Source organism: Myotis yumanensis, unplaced genomic scaffold (assembly GCF_028538775.1).
Source record: "Myotis yumanensis isolate MYYU_CA2020_CCGP unplaced genomic scaffold, mMyoYum1.0.hap1 SCAF_17, whole genome shotgun sequence".
NCBI classification, from domain to species: domain Eukaryota; kingdom Metazoa; phylum Chordata; class Mammalia; order Chiroptera; family Vespertilionidae; genus Myotis; species Myotis yumanensis.
The window spans coordinates 22,487,354-22,502,751 of NW_027223768.1; the positions used below are offsets into that span (position 1 = coordinate 22,487,354).

Consider the following 15,398-nt stretch of genomic DNA (forward strand, 5'->3'; position numbering starts at 1 on the left):
TGGTATATAGAAGTTAATATATACTTTGTATTTGCTTCTCTTCACTTTAATTTAGCTTATAAATAAACTCACATGCATTCTTAGCCTAAAAGTAAGTCACATCAACAAATATCTAGATGATAACATGATTGTTTTTCTATATATTTAATTTTTTCTGTCACTCTTTGGAGAGTTGTATCAGTGTAATATTGTTGGTTTTTTTAAATCAGACGTTTGGGAGTTTGGGAGGGAGAGTAACATTAAATAAGCACATGAGAGAGAGAGATAATAATTTTCCATTAATAGTTAAATATTCACATCAACAATATCTGTCCTATTTCAGAAATATTAAAATATGCATTTTTTCTAATGCCAAGGAAGCATAATGTTTCAGAATATAGAAATTCTCCTACTGCTAAAAAAAAGAGATGATTTTGTTTCCTTCTATAATATTCTTTAGAAGACTTTATACAATATTTAAATCAGAGTTTAAGATAAAGGGAAATTTTCTCAGTGAGTGCAATAAATTTTAGGAAATAATACAGAATTTTAATACATCACTAACAGTTCATCCTTTGCAGGAAGTCATATTGGAAGAGCAGAATCTGATCCCAGGTTGAATATTTCACATAGACATCTTCCACGAAACTCAGAACGTTCAAGAAGTAGAGCTCGGTCTGAAAATAATATAAAGAAATTAGCTCGATCTCTTCCAGATAATAAACAGGAGGAAAATACTGCCTTAAATAAAGACTTTTTACCTGTTGAAATTCGTGGAATTCTTGATGACCTACAGCTGGATTCTGCAACAAGGCTAGAAGCAGGAGAGTTACAAAATCAGAAGTCATCAGCACCAGTACAAGCTTGGAGGAGTCATAGCCCAATAAAAAGAAAACCTGACAAAATAACAGCTAATGAAGATCCCCCTGTTATTTCTAAAAAGCGCCACTATGACACAGATGAGGTACGACAGTACATTGTTAAACAGCAGGAGGAAAGGAAGAGGAAGCAAAATGAAGAGAAGAAGGCTCAAAAGGAGGCCACTGAGCAGAAGAACAAACGATTGCAGGAGCTCTACCGGAAGCAGAAAGAAGCCTTTACTAAAGTAAAAAATGTGCCTCCTTCTGAGCCATCAGCAACTAGGCGTCTACAGGAAACTTACTCCAAATTGCTACTAGAAAAGACCTTGCTTGAAGAGCCGACTCATCAACATACTATGCAGGAAATACAGGTAATAGTAGTGGCAGAAATACAAAGGGAAGTAATTCATGGTTAGGAAAAGTTTATTTGCTATACTATTTAAAAATTACCAACCATTCTGTATGGTCGGGCAAAATTTGTAATGATGGCCTTTCATGAAATTTATTGTATGTGAAGAGTTATTTGATAAATATGATTGAACATAAGTTCTCAATTAGAGATTTACTATTTCTCTGTTATCAATCTGTTCATCTCATCATCCATTGCTAGTTTTCATTGTATTACTGAGCACATGAAGTTAGATTATGATAATGAAAAGCCTAGTTTTGTGATCTGTGCTGAAATTAGAGAATATTCTAGTTCATTGTAGTAATTTCATGAGTATTGTTAATGTTTTTAAAAATAATAAGTAACATTAAATGTGTACCGTTTTAAAGGTTTTTATAGACTTAGCTTTAGTAAATTTTCACAAGTCTGAGCAGATGTAGATAATACTAGTATTTTTACTTATCTGGTGAGAAACTGAGGTTTAGAAAGAGTATAATATCCTCTAAATTATGCAGTTAATATTAGGTTCCCTTGTTGGATTTCAGGTATAAATTTGCTATTAATTGTAATGGCTGTTTTAAAACAAACTAAGTTTAAATGGGTTTTATTTGACAGGAAAAAAAGCCCCTACATTTTATGATTTTTATAAAGGTGAAATGATTTAATATTTGTCCCACGTATTCCCTGTATATATTTTTGTGATTGGAGTCAGATGCATTTGATGTCCTTTTTCTACTAGACCAGACCAGGGTATCAGCCATCTGGAGAATCTGACAAAGAAAACAAAGTGCAGGAACGTCCCCCAAGTGCATCTTCCAGCAGTGACATGTCCCTGTCAGAACCACCACAGCCTCTTGCAAGGTAAAAAGGAGAGAATGAAAGATGATCAAGGGTCTGTCTATCTTCCCATAAAATTTAGTATAGTGGTCTATGCTCAGTTAATTTTGTTGACTGACCTATGTGAGAAAGAGGTTTGTTTAGAAATTGGTTTCTATCTTCCAATAGAGACTTAAGCATGATTACACTTCTACTTACTGCATCTTCTATTCTATTCAACTTTTACCTATCCTATCTACTAAAGAGGTAATATGCAAATTGACCATCACTCCAACACAAGATGGCAGCCCCCATATGGACACAAGATGGCCAGCACAAGATGGCCAGCAGGGGAGGGCAGTTGGGAGGGACCAGGCCTGAAAGGGAGGGCAGTTGGCGGCGATCAGACCAGCAAGGGAGGGCAGTTGGGAGGGACCAGGCCTGAAAGGGAGGGCAGTTGGGGGCGATCAGGCCTGCAGGGGAGGGCTCAAAAGGCACTTTCCTTGGCTAGCACAGTTCCCTGTCTACACCCTATTGAACTTTATATTAATCTTTGTATTAGTACTTAACACTGTATTTTAGTTGTTTATTAGTCTCTCAGCCCTTCTAGATCTTGAGAAATCAAAGAGTAAGGATTAAGTCTTAACTGAATTACATCTTTTCATTTTAGTTTACCCCTAATCCTCTACCATCAACATAGTACCTGCCAAAAAATTGGTATTCTAAACAGTTGAATTTAAATATTTTGTATTTTTGCTCAGCAATACTTTTATATTTATAACTTCCTTTTTTAAAAATATATTTATTGATTTCCGAGAGGAAGGGAGAAGGAGAGAGAGAGAGAAACATCCATGATAAGAGAGAATCACCGATCAGCCGCCTCCGGCATGTCCCCACCAGGGATCAAGCCTGCAACCCAGGCACGTGCCCCCAGCCGGAACCGAACCTGGGACCCTTCAGTCCACAGGCCGGCGCTCTATCCACTAAGCCAAGCCGGCCAGGGCTATTTATAACTTCCTTTGCATTCCCTTACTACCAGCTTAGTTTGGGCCCTAATAACCTCACACCTTGCATTTGTAAGAATCTATATTCAGTGGCATAGAATCTATGCACCAATCTTCCTTTCTTCATTCTATTTTCATAGTAGCCCTTCAGTATAAAAGAGTGCTACAACATAACCTCCAAACCCAACTTTACATGACATGTTTTTCTGTTTCCTCATCACCCTGGTTACCCTCCTGCAAATGATTTTTTTAAAAAACTTAATTGGTAGGACTTCACATTTATCTGTACTAGTTTGGTCTAAGGTTGCAGCCTGTCCAAATAACTTTGAGTCATCCTATAAAATAAAACCCTAATATGCAAATTGACCGAATGGTGGCCATGGCACACACTGACCACCAGAGGGCAGATGCTCAATGCAGGAGCTGCCCCCTGGTAGTCAGTGCACTCCCACAGGGGGAGTGCTGCTCAGCCAGAAGCTGGGCTCATGGTTGGCAAGCACAGTGGTGATAGTGGGAGCCTCTCCTGCCTCCACTGCAGGTGGGTGGTAAGGAGCGAGGGGTCCTGGGCTGCAAGATCCCTGGACTGCGAGAGGGATGTCTGACTGCCAGCTTAGACATGATCCCCAGGGGGGTCGGGCCTAAGCCAGCAGGCGGACATCCCCCGAGGGATCCTGGACTGTGAGAGGGTGCAGGCCAGGCTGAGGGTCCCCTACCCCGTGCACGAATGTCATGCACTGGGCCTCTAGTTGATATACATAAAAGCCCAGCGACTGGAATGGTGGAACGACCAGAACAACTGGTGGCTATGACGTGCACTACGGCAGTCAACTAACCTGATTCGGGCCCTGATTGGCCACCCCCTTGGCTGGCCCCGTCCCCGCCCCCGATTGGCCCCCACCACCCAACTGGGGACGGGGCTGTCTGGCCAACCACCCGTGGTCCCTCCCCCCAGCTGGCCCTGCTCCTGATTGGCCCCCAACATCCTGATTGGTGGTCCTGCCCCCTTGCCACCCCAGCCTGATGGGCCCCCATCGGGGTGGGCCAGCCGGACCCTACCCATGCACAAATTTGTGCACTGGGCCTCTAGTCATTTGATAATGTAGGGTTAGCTGTGCCTCACAGCTTTCTGTCACCTTCAAATTTGATAAACATATTCATGTCATCATCCCAAAATAATGGATAATTCCAAGGGAAAAAAATTTCATGTTATTTTGTCTAAGAATCTTCTTAATAGTTAACATCAGCCTTCAGTATATCTATAGTATCCCTTAATATACAGGGTGTCCATAGCCTGGAAACAGGTGAATTAAATAATGTTGCCTAGGACATCTTTATTCTGTTATTAGACTTTATGGACACCTTTCATTGTATCATATATATATGACTGATTCTCATAGTTTTACATTGGTACTCACTGTTTTTATGTTCATTATTTTTTTAAGAACTAGATTGTAAGTAGTCTCTTTATTTCTTTAGTATATATGATGTTAAACATAAATGTTTGTCATTAATTATTAATTAGAATAATATATATCATGTCTATGTTAACATTTATCAGTCTTTTTTTTGTTTTATAGTCTGCTTTAAGTTTTTAAAAATTCTTTATTGTTTAAAGTATTACATATAGTATTACATATGTGTCCTTTTCCCCCCATTGAGCTCTCCCCGGCTACCCCAAACCACCAGCACATGCCCTCACCCCCTAGTGTCTGTGTCCATTGGTTATTCTTATATGCATGTACACAGTCCTTTGGTTGATCTCTTACCCTCCCGCCACCCTCTCCTGCCTTCCCTCTGAAGTTTGACAGTCTGTTCGATGCTTCTCTAATATTTATCAATCTTAGCATTCTCTTTTATGTAGCATTATTTTTAAAGGGAAGGGTAGAGCCAGTGTTGTAAAGAATTTTGTCCACAGAGTCTTAAAGGTAAGAATGCCTTCTCTTTAATGAATAGTCCAAAATATCTTAGTTGAAGAAAGCAGTTTGCAAAACAGTATGTATGTATGATAAAATTATATTTTTGTGAAATTAACACCAAAACATTACATACATGTAGAAAAACGTTTGGGAAAATATAATTCTAAGTGAAATATTAATAGTGCCTCTTTGTCATTGTTTAGCTATGAGTGATCTTTATCTTTCTTGTCCTCTTCACCTGTCCTTTTTTTCTGCAGTGAGTGTACATTACTCTTATAATCAGAAAAAAACAAAACTTAAAAAAAACCCATTAGCTTAGTTATGAGTTGCTGTGTTAACGAACATATTGTGACTTTCATTTGCAGAAGGGACTTGACAGAACCTACATGGATGCCGCCTGATAGATTGAGCCCACGTGTCCATCATTCTCAACCACAGCCTCTTGTTGGAACAGCTGGAAATTTACTCTCCCATCTCTTGAGTCTAGAGCATGCAGGATTTTTGCATAAGGATTTGGAATCTATTTTACCAACCAGGAAGAACCATAATACTGCTTCAGGGCCATTAACTTTTACACCTCAACCGTATCTGACCTCACCAGCTGCTCATCAAGATGCCTTGTTAAAACCTAGTGCCAGCCAATATAAGAGTAAACTAGATCGTATTGAAGCCCTGAAAGCAACAGCTGCTTCTTTGTCCAGCAGGATTGAAAATGAAGCCAAGAAATTAGCTGGGGCTAACATTAATTATGGGTCAGTGTGGAACACTGAGTATGATGTGCAACAAACACCCCAAGAAGATGGACCTTGGACAAAGGTTATAAGTCCACCTGTGAAAGAGGATACTGAAGATGTTTTTGCTGCCAGAATTCAAAAGATGCTAGGAACCTGTGTATCTCATGCAACTTTTGATGATGAGCTTCCTGGTGTAGGCAACCTTAGTGAATTTAAAAAGCTTCCTGAGGTGATAAGACCTCATAGTGCTATATCAAGCTTCAGAATGAGATCCCCTGGTCCCAAACCAGAAGGGCTGCTGGCACAGTTGTGTAAGAAGCAGACTGACTCTTCTAGCTCTGATCTTCAGCCTTGTTCTCAATTCAAAGCCAAAACGTCTCTTGGTTCTAGCACAGACTCAGTCAGTGAAGGGCCTCTTCTTAGTGAGGGGAGTCTCTCTGAAGAAGAGGGAGGCCGAGATGGACGGCCCTCTTTGAAGATAGCAGAAATCTTAAAGGAAAAGGAATTTTGTGCTGGAGAAAGAAATGCTTATGAACCCATCAAACAGTTTCAGAAGGAAGCTGAAAAATTCTTACCACTTTTGGGTCACATAGGTGGTTCACAAAGCAAAGAACCATGGGAAGAATTGGCAAAGGGAAGTCCACGTAGTGTCATTAATATTTTTACAAAATCATATCAGTCATATGGGAAAGGTGAGAAAAATAAGTAAGCTTTGTAATATTTGTATATTTTAATTTTTTCATAATTTTATAAAGATAATAAGTACAAATTTTCATTGTTAATAATGAGGGTAATGGAAACATTGTCTAAATCAAAATTATCTGCCAACTTCAATTAGAGTATTGTAATTTAATCTTTGAATTTTTAGTTTTTCATGTCATAAAACAATCATTGATTGGTAATTATAGAAATTTTGGTCTAATTTAGAGAAATTCATAGATGATGTTCAAGATTGGTATGTATACTAGGTTTTCTGTGACCATAGATATGTAATTTATATAGTAAGTATATTTCTTAATACAGTGACTTGTGAATTATTTAGAATATAGTGGTCAGGAATTAAGAGGGGCAACTATAGTAACATTTCTGATAATGAAAACGAATCTATTACTGTTCATCAAAACTAATTTTAAAAACAGACTTTGAAGAGTAATGTAGCTCCATAGTTGGTTCCTGAAACAATAACTTCTAAAGGTCCCTTCTTGGCCTGAGATTCTGCAACACAATTTTTCTATGATGGACTCAGTTTCTTCAAGCCCTTTCTTTGTTCTTACTGCCATAGGTGGATTCAACCATCTTAGGTTTAACCTTAGAGGCTGAGCCTTAAGTCAGCTATTGATACTGTGGTTTTTTAATTTGCATTCTACACAGTGTACAACTTATTTGACAAATGGAGTGATTTCATCTGTTCATCTTATGCTTAATTGGGTATCACATTGGGTTTTCCCTGAATTCATATTTAGCTACTTTGTTATGATCTTACATAGATTTATATAGACTATTGATCTCTTTGGTTTAACATATTTCTGTAGATGGTAATTTTAAAGTTCTTTGGATTTTAAAGTTCTTTTGAAGAAAGTAAAGTGTTTTTAAAGCAACATCCTTATTTTTTAAATAAGGAATTTGGGTTCCTAAATCCTTCTATTAGATTTCCATTAAGATTTTATAATTACACAGAAATACTTACAGTTGAAATAATATGTTATCTGGGATTTGGTTCAAAGTACTCTGTAAGAGGAATGAGAGATGGGGAGAATAGGAAGTTAAATGAAACTAGATTGATCTTGTATTGATAATTGTTAAAGTTGGGTGATGGATACATTGGTTTCATTATGCTAGTCTCTACTTTCATGTATGCTTGAAAAGTAATAAAAAGTTAAAAATGTATTGTTAGATATAAAGATAAATTGAAAAGAAGCACTAGTAAAAACAAACAAAAATATCCTTAAATCTATGTTGTTAATCCCCATGTTGTGGAATGTTTTGCTTGTGGTATTTTTATTTTTATTTTAAAACACATTTCAATTATTACTTTTGACAGGGTTTGAAGACAGGTTCAAAAGAGGAGTATCAGCATCACAGCCCTTGAATGCCAGCATAACTCCTCTAAGCAGTGTTTCATATGAAGATGATTTTGTCTCCTCTCCAGGGAGTGGGACTTTGACAGAAAAAAAATCAGCTCTTGAACCTAGGTAAGAATATATTGACAATGTGGAATGAAATCTGAAAAATGAGAGAAGCTTACAAATGAGAACTGCAGTCTGAATATTAGGCAGATTTTGCTTGCTTAAAGATACATTTTGAGGTTGCATAGCACTGGTTTTTAAGAACACAGATTCTGGATTCAGACTTCCTGGTTTTAAGTCCTGGTTCTCCTGATTATTAGTCGTTTGTCTTTGAGTATATTACTAACCTCCCCATGCCTTAGTTTTCCTCTCTGTGAAATTGGAAAGAATAACAGTACTAGTTTCATGGAGTGTCACGAATATTCAGTTAAATACAAAGTACTTAGGTCAGGGCCTGGCACATAGTAAGCAGAATAAAGGTTGTTAAATCAGTCTGTGAGTTCCTAGTAGAGGATCGTATTGGGGAACTAATCCATGTTATACTAATGTAAGAAGATTAAGAAATGGTTTTGTGTGATAGAACTGAGGACAACCAGATAGATCCTTGACTTCATGATCCAAATCAGTAATTTTTTTTTAATTGGGATAACATGTAAAATTTTGCAAAGCATTGAAAAAGAACTATCCTATATAATAAAAGAGAAACATGTAAAATTGACCGTCCCTCCGCTACACTCACCAGCCAATCAGGAGTGGGTATGCAAATTAACCCAACAAAGATGCAGGTTAATTTGCATACACAGGCTCCGGGCAGAGAGCAGAGCAGGAGAGCTGGCGGCTTGGGGGGACGTGGCTCCCTCGGTCGCTCCCCACAAGCTGCTGAGTGGAGAGCAGAGTAGGAGAGCCGGAGGCTTGTGGGGGACATGGCTCCGACGGTCGCTCCCAGCAGCATGGGGAGCACCATGAATGCTAGGAATCATAGTTCTGGTGGAAGACAGCTCTCCTAGACATTAGAGCAGAGTGAGCCTGGAGCAAGTTACTGTTGCTGTGGGGGATGGAGGGAAAGTAAAGGTGAGAGACACAAGTAAAATCAGAGTATCTAGGAAAAATTAAAGGGAAGATATCCTAAAACTTCCAGGAAATCTCCACCAATGAAGCAAAGAAAAAAAAATGCCTCTGTTATTCTGTGAGCAACAAACCAAACTGAGTTGGGATCTCAGACTGTTCACTCATATGATTGCAAAGACAGACAGAAACTCCCGGATTGGAGAGGGCTCCCCTGAGGGCTCCCAGATTGGAGAGGGTGCAGGGACCCCCACTATCCCCCAATGCACGAATGTCGTGTACTGGGCCTCTAGTTATTAATATTTATTGATCGCTTAATGTGCAAGGCACTGAGAGGACTGAGGGGCCTTTACCTGTATTGGCTCATTTTTATTATAGGCTGATATGATTAGAATTATATTACCATTCCTATTTCAGGAAGTGAAGCACTAAGTTACTTGTACAAGGTCATATAGCAAGTGAATCAGACTTTTTCTGATTTTCTTACTATATAAAGTACTCTGTAATTACTTACATTCAATATAATTTTCTTCAAAAATTACAAATTGTAATTTACATAAAATTATTGGATGATCTTTTAAAAATAGTTATATCTAGTTGGACTAACAAAAATAAGTATTATTCAAATTATATCAGGAGAAGTGTAGTTTTAAATTTTGAGGTCTTAAGAAAAGATTAAATTTTAAAATAAAAACTTGTAAGGATTTAATTGTGACATTTAATATCACCAATCAATATGATTTAGTGCATTTTATTTTTAGGTTGAAGTAGAACATATTAATTGTTCTTCCCTGTAAGATTATCAATAGGAAAATAAGGGGGGGGGGGGGGAAAATAATGATCATAAATTATAATCTGAATAGAAACTGAGGCCGCAGTTTCTAGTATCCAACATATTTTTCCTCTTCTGTCTAAATTGTCCATTTTTATTGGTTCCACTTTAATAAACAACTCCCTTATATTTTTCTCAGTAATAAATTGAGCCATAGGAAAGAACCCTGGCTTATGGTAGTAAGAAAACAAAAAAGAAAAGTGGAAGGCATCTTTGAGTATAATTATATTCTCCTTGTGATCAAATAGATTTAAAATATCTATACGTTAGCTTCATTTTTATACTTGTTGTTTGTTTTTTTAACCACTGTTATTCTTTGACAGTATTGGTGGTAGCAATTTGGGCACTAAAGAGGACCATTCTAGCAGGAAGTCAGCCTATGATCTTTCCTCTGTGGATGTTACTTCCCAGCATTCATCAGGGACCCAGTCTGCTGCATCTTCTTGTTCATCTACTTCTTCTAAAGGAAGAAAAGGAAAAAAAGAAAAGATAGAATGTAAGTGGAATTCTACATGGTGACTTTTTCTCTTACCAATGATTTTGTGGTAGTGATTTAAAGTTATTTTATTCCGTAAGCAGTTAGGTGAGTTTCTTTATGATAATGTAATTAGCTTTCATATTATTGTAGTAATACCTTTCGATATATAATAGTATAAATCTTTTGCTTAATACAAAAGGAATACATTTGCAATGATAAAACTTTAAGGATTATAGATAAACCACCATACAAGAAATATAAATTCCCATTGAGCCCTTTGCTCAGAGATAACTACTATTAATACTTGATGCCTATTTTTTCAATCCTATATAATAAAACTCTAATATGCAAATCGACTGAGTGGCAGAACGACAGGTTGCTATTATGCGCACTGCTCCCCCCCACCCCCCAGAGGGAGGCGGCCAGTGGTGGTGATCGGGGGCGGGGCCGGCTGGCGAGCAGCGCCGAGTCACCAGCCAAGGTGGGTGCCAGTGGGGGGCCCCCCAATTGCCCTGTCTCCCGGTCGTCCCACAGATGGCCCTGAATGCCAGCCAGGCCTAGGGACCCTACCCTATATATTGGAAACAGTCTCTTAGATATAAAAATTAAAACCTGGCAAGGCTATTCTAACACTGAAAAAACAGGGTGATGCAGTGATGATATGCATTGACTCTGGCTTGCACATTTTGTGGTCAGCCCTGATTCTGACACTTATAACTGTGTGACAAAGCCAATTACTTAACTTCTCTCTGCTTCAGTTTTTCCATCCATAGATGGGGAAAATGGTACTACTGCCTCAGAAGGATCATGTTATGTACTACTTTTTATAATCAGGGCAAAAAAATGTAGCTGCCCATAACAACAGCAAGATGCCTTTCACCTGTATGAAAAGTATGGTCACTGGTGCATGCAACCTTCTGGATTGTGAGAAGGATGTCCGACTGCCCGTTTAGACCCGACATCCCCCAAGGGGTCCCGGATTGTGAGAGGATGCAGGCTGGGCCGAGGGGACCCCCTCAACCCCCGTGCACAAATTTCGTGCACCAGGCCTCTAGTATATACATAAAAATACATACTGCCCCCTAGCCGGTGGCTTCAGTTGGTTAGAGCATCATCCTGTACACCAAGAGGTTGCAGGTTTGATTCCCTGTCAGGCCACATACTAGGATGCAGATCTGATCCCTGGTCAAGGTGTGTACAGGGGGCAGCCATCTATGTTTCTCTCTTACATTGATGTTTCTCTCTCTCTCCACTTCCTCTCTCTCTAAAAAAGTCAGTGAGGAACATATCCTTGGGTGAGTATGAAAACAAAACAAAACAAACAAAAAAACATACACACACATCTTTATTTTAAAAAGAGAAATAAAATGTTTTGCAGCTGCTTTTTAAAAAAACTTTATAGTATGTCATGTACATCTCTGAGTGTCATTATGTATAACTAGAGGCCTGGTGGCCGACCCCCACAGGCTAGGCTGAGGGACTTCACTGGTGCATAAAACCGTGCACTGGGCCGGTTTCGGCTAGATCCCCGCAGGCCAGGCCAAGGGACCCTGGGCCTCTATAATGCGTATAAGATCTTTGATTGATCTCTTCCCATCCCTGTCCTTCCCCCTTCCCTCTGAGATTCATCAGTCTGTTCCATGTTTCCATGCCTGTGTGTTGAGCATCTGCCCCCTGGTGGTCAGTGCGCATCATAGCGAACAGTCAAACGGTTGGACACTTAGCATATTAACCTTTTATATATATAGATACTCAAATTTTCTTAACTGAAAAATAAAGATGATAGCAGTAGATGTTTCATATAGTAATTTTGAAGCTTCCATGAAATTAACAGATAGCATGTGTACTTAGCACAGTAGCTGGCCCATGAGGCACTCTGTATTTTGAGTGATTGAAAAGAATACCCTTCAATCCCCTCCATTCTGCTCTTGGCTATGTTGCCATAGAGGTGAGAAGATAGAGTAAATAGGCAGAGGCCTCTTAAACTCACAGGATGACCCTTAGGGAATGATTTTCTTCCAAATTTTTTTTTCTAAATGTAAAAAATTGTTTATTGAGTTATAAAAAAGGGAGGAGGGTAGAAAGCAGTAAATATAGACAACTATTTAAAAATTAAAAATTACCTACAGATAACCAATGTTAACTTTCATTTTAGATTTTATTTTATTGTGCTAAAATATATGTAATGTAAACTTTGTCATTTTAACTGTTTCAAGTGAACAATACATTAAGTACATTCACATTGTTTTTTTGTGTTGTTTTTTTTTTTAATATATTTTATTGATTTCTTACAGAGAGGAAGGGAGAGAGATAGAGAGTCAGAAACATCGATGAGAGAGAAACATTGATCAGCTGCCTCCTGCATATCTCCCACTGGGGATGTGCCCGCAACCCAGGCAGATGCCCTCGACCGGAATCGAACCCAGGACCTTTCAGTCCGCAGGCTGACGCTCTATCCACTGAGCCAAACCGGTTTCGGCAGTACATTCACATTGTTGTGTAACCATCACCACTATCATTTCTAGACCTTTTTCATCTTTCCAAACTAAATCTCTGTACCCATTAAACAATAACTCCCCATTCCTCTCTTCTTTCAGCCCCTTTTTTGATTTTAGAGGGGAAGGGAGAAGGAGAGAGAGATAGAAACATCAATGATGAGAGAGAATCATTGATGGGCTGCCTCCTACACGCCCCCTACTGGGGATCGAGCCTGCAACCTGGGCAGGTGCTCTTGACCGGAATCAAACCCGTGGCCCTTCAGTCCACAGGCCAATGCTCTATCCACTGAGCCAAACCAGCTGGGGCTATAAATGTATCTTTATGCGTTAGTCTGGCTCTTTCCTTTAAGGGAATATCCTAGAAGTTAGTTAATGGGGCAAACAGTATGCCATGTTTAAAATTTGGATACATTTTGCCAAATAACCCTTCAGAAAGCCAGTGTCATTTTATACTTCAGTATGAGAGTGCTAGTAGCAATTATTTCTTAATCATCAACCTATTCATAACTCTCTTACAGATTGGAAGCATTCTGAAAGTCTTTAGTAGGAACATTAGACATCATTTTATCTGCACTTCCCAGAGTCTGTCTTTTCTTGTGAAAAACTGATTCCGTGGGAGAGGCTGTTTCAGAGCTGTTCTGAGGCTTATGAAAGAACTACATGGTTCTGTAAATTTGGGGAAATACTTTTAAGAGTAAAACAGGCCTCTTACCTACCAATTCATCAACACTTCTAATATGCTAATACACATTATTTATTTTAGGAAGAAGGTGAGCCCATATAGTATGAAGTACTATCCAAATTTATTTGAACACAGACTCATTTCTTTAATTAGCATGTTATGACATTAGAAGTCATACTGAACACATTTTGTGAAATGCTGATCTTGCTCAATTCTTTTATTTTGCAATTTTATGCTTTGTTTACATCAGTGTCTCACTTAAGGTTAGTTATTGGAAAAGCCTGAATTCTGACTTCTGAATCCCAAATCTTTTACTATAATATACTGTACAACTTAAAATACCATGATATATTATTGAATAGGAGTATAAACAATATGATTCACTATAGGTTTTTAAAATTTATAATCTAAAGCATGATGATATGAAGTATAGGTAGTGTCTTGTGGCTTTCAGATTCCCAATCCCCTCTAACAATGCCTTAGAAATACTCTATGTATTTTACTTTCCACAGCATCATCTTAAACTTTGTTTCTTCTTTATCCCCAAGTTCTAAAATCAGTGTAATTTTTGTTGTGTGTACTCCATCTGGTGATGAAAAGGAGTGTCTGCATGCTCTGTACAAAAAGCTTCTTCCCAGTGAAGTTGAAAGTAGTTAGTAGATTAAAGTAGCAGTCATCATTCCATTCTAAACTCTGTACCCATTAAACAATGACTTCCCATTCTTCCTTCCCTTACCCCAGTAGCTACCATTCTACATTTTTTTTTTAAATATTTATTTTTCTTTAATGTTTATATCGATTTCAGAGAGAGGTAGGGAGAGGGAGATAGAAACATCAATGATGAGAGAGAATCATTGATTGGCTGCCTGCTGCATGTCCCTCCCACCCCCCCACCGGGGATCAAGCCCGAAACCCAGACATGAGCCCTAACTGGGAATTGAACTGTGACCTCCTGGTTCATAGGTTGAACTTAACCACTGAGCCACACCGGCTGGGCACCATTCTTTCTGTCTCTATGAATTTGACTAGGAAATTTAACCATTGTTAAGCACACGCATAGTTGAGTAGAAATAAGTAAACTTACTTATTGTACAACTATTACCATTATGCATCTCCACAACTGTTTCATCTTCCCAAACTGAAACTCTTCACTCATTAAGTAATAACTCTTATGCTCCCATCCCCCCCTCCCCGATACCTGGTAACAGCTCTTCTACTTAGTGTCTCTATGAATTTGCCTATTCTATGTACCTATATAAGTGTATAATCACAGAATATTTGTCCTTTTCTGGCTGGCTTATTTTACTAAGTGTAATGTCTAATACGTTAATCCATGTTGTAGCATGTCAGAATGTCTTCCTTTTTAAGGCCAAATATTATTTCATTGTATGTATATACCACTTTTTATTGTTTGTTATACATTCATCAAAATGTTGAAGGACACTTGGGTTGCTTTTACCTTTTGGCTGTTGTGAATAATGCTGCTATGAACATGGGTTTACAGTATAATTTTTTAATTTTATTTTCCATTTTCTTTTCATTGTTAACCATATATCTATGTTTAAAAAATTGTTTAGTTGCCATTAAAATGCAGTTCTTTGTTCTGCTTCTTTTTCTAATGTGACAAATATTTTCCCATGCTGCTATTGAGACATATCATGAAGGTGAATAATGCACTAGATGTAGAATCATAAGGCCTGGGCTTATGTCCTATTTCTGCTATTGACTAAGTATCCTTAAGCAAGTAGCCTCCTAGATCTCTAGTTATCTCATCATTAAATGAGCATACGCTAACCACTTCATAAGATGTTTAAAGGCAGTCAGGTAATATGTATGGAGTGCATTTTAAGTTATAAAGTGCTATTTAAATGTTTACTATTATCTATGTAATTTAGACAACTCTTCTGTTGCAAATGTAGGGTAAACTTAAAAAATTATATAAAGTTGTTCACGGAGTGTTGTGCATAATTTTTGTTTGTTGGTGTCATAATCTCATTAAGATACTCCTATAGGTGAAATCATTCTGAGTCAGAGAATACGAACAGTTTTATGAATTTGGCTACATAGTTCTTGTCCTAGA

The 15,398-nt window shown here is 38.2% G+C and overlaps 1 protein-coding gene across 1 annotated transcript in view; it reads left to right on the plus strand.

Moving 5' to 3' along the window:
• CEP350 (centrosomal protein 350) overlaps positions 1-15,398 on the plus strand; it is a 115,323-nt gene that overhangs the window by 34,994 nt on the left and 64,931 nt on the right. The window contains exons 10-14 of the mRNA XM_070396928.1: positions 565-1,210; positions 1,967-2,088; positions 5,329-6,389; positions 7,739-7,889; positions 9,984-10,156. Coding sequence (XP_070253029.1) covers positions 565-1,210; positions 1,967-2,088; positions 5,329-6,389; positions 7,739-7,889; positions 9,984-10,156 — 2,153 coding nt within the window. The remainder of the gene's footprint in view (positions 1-564; positions 1,211-1,966; positions 2,089-5,328; positions 6,390-7,738; positions 7,890-9,983; positions 10,157-15,398) is intronic.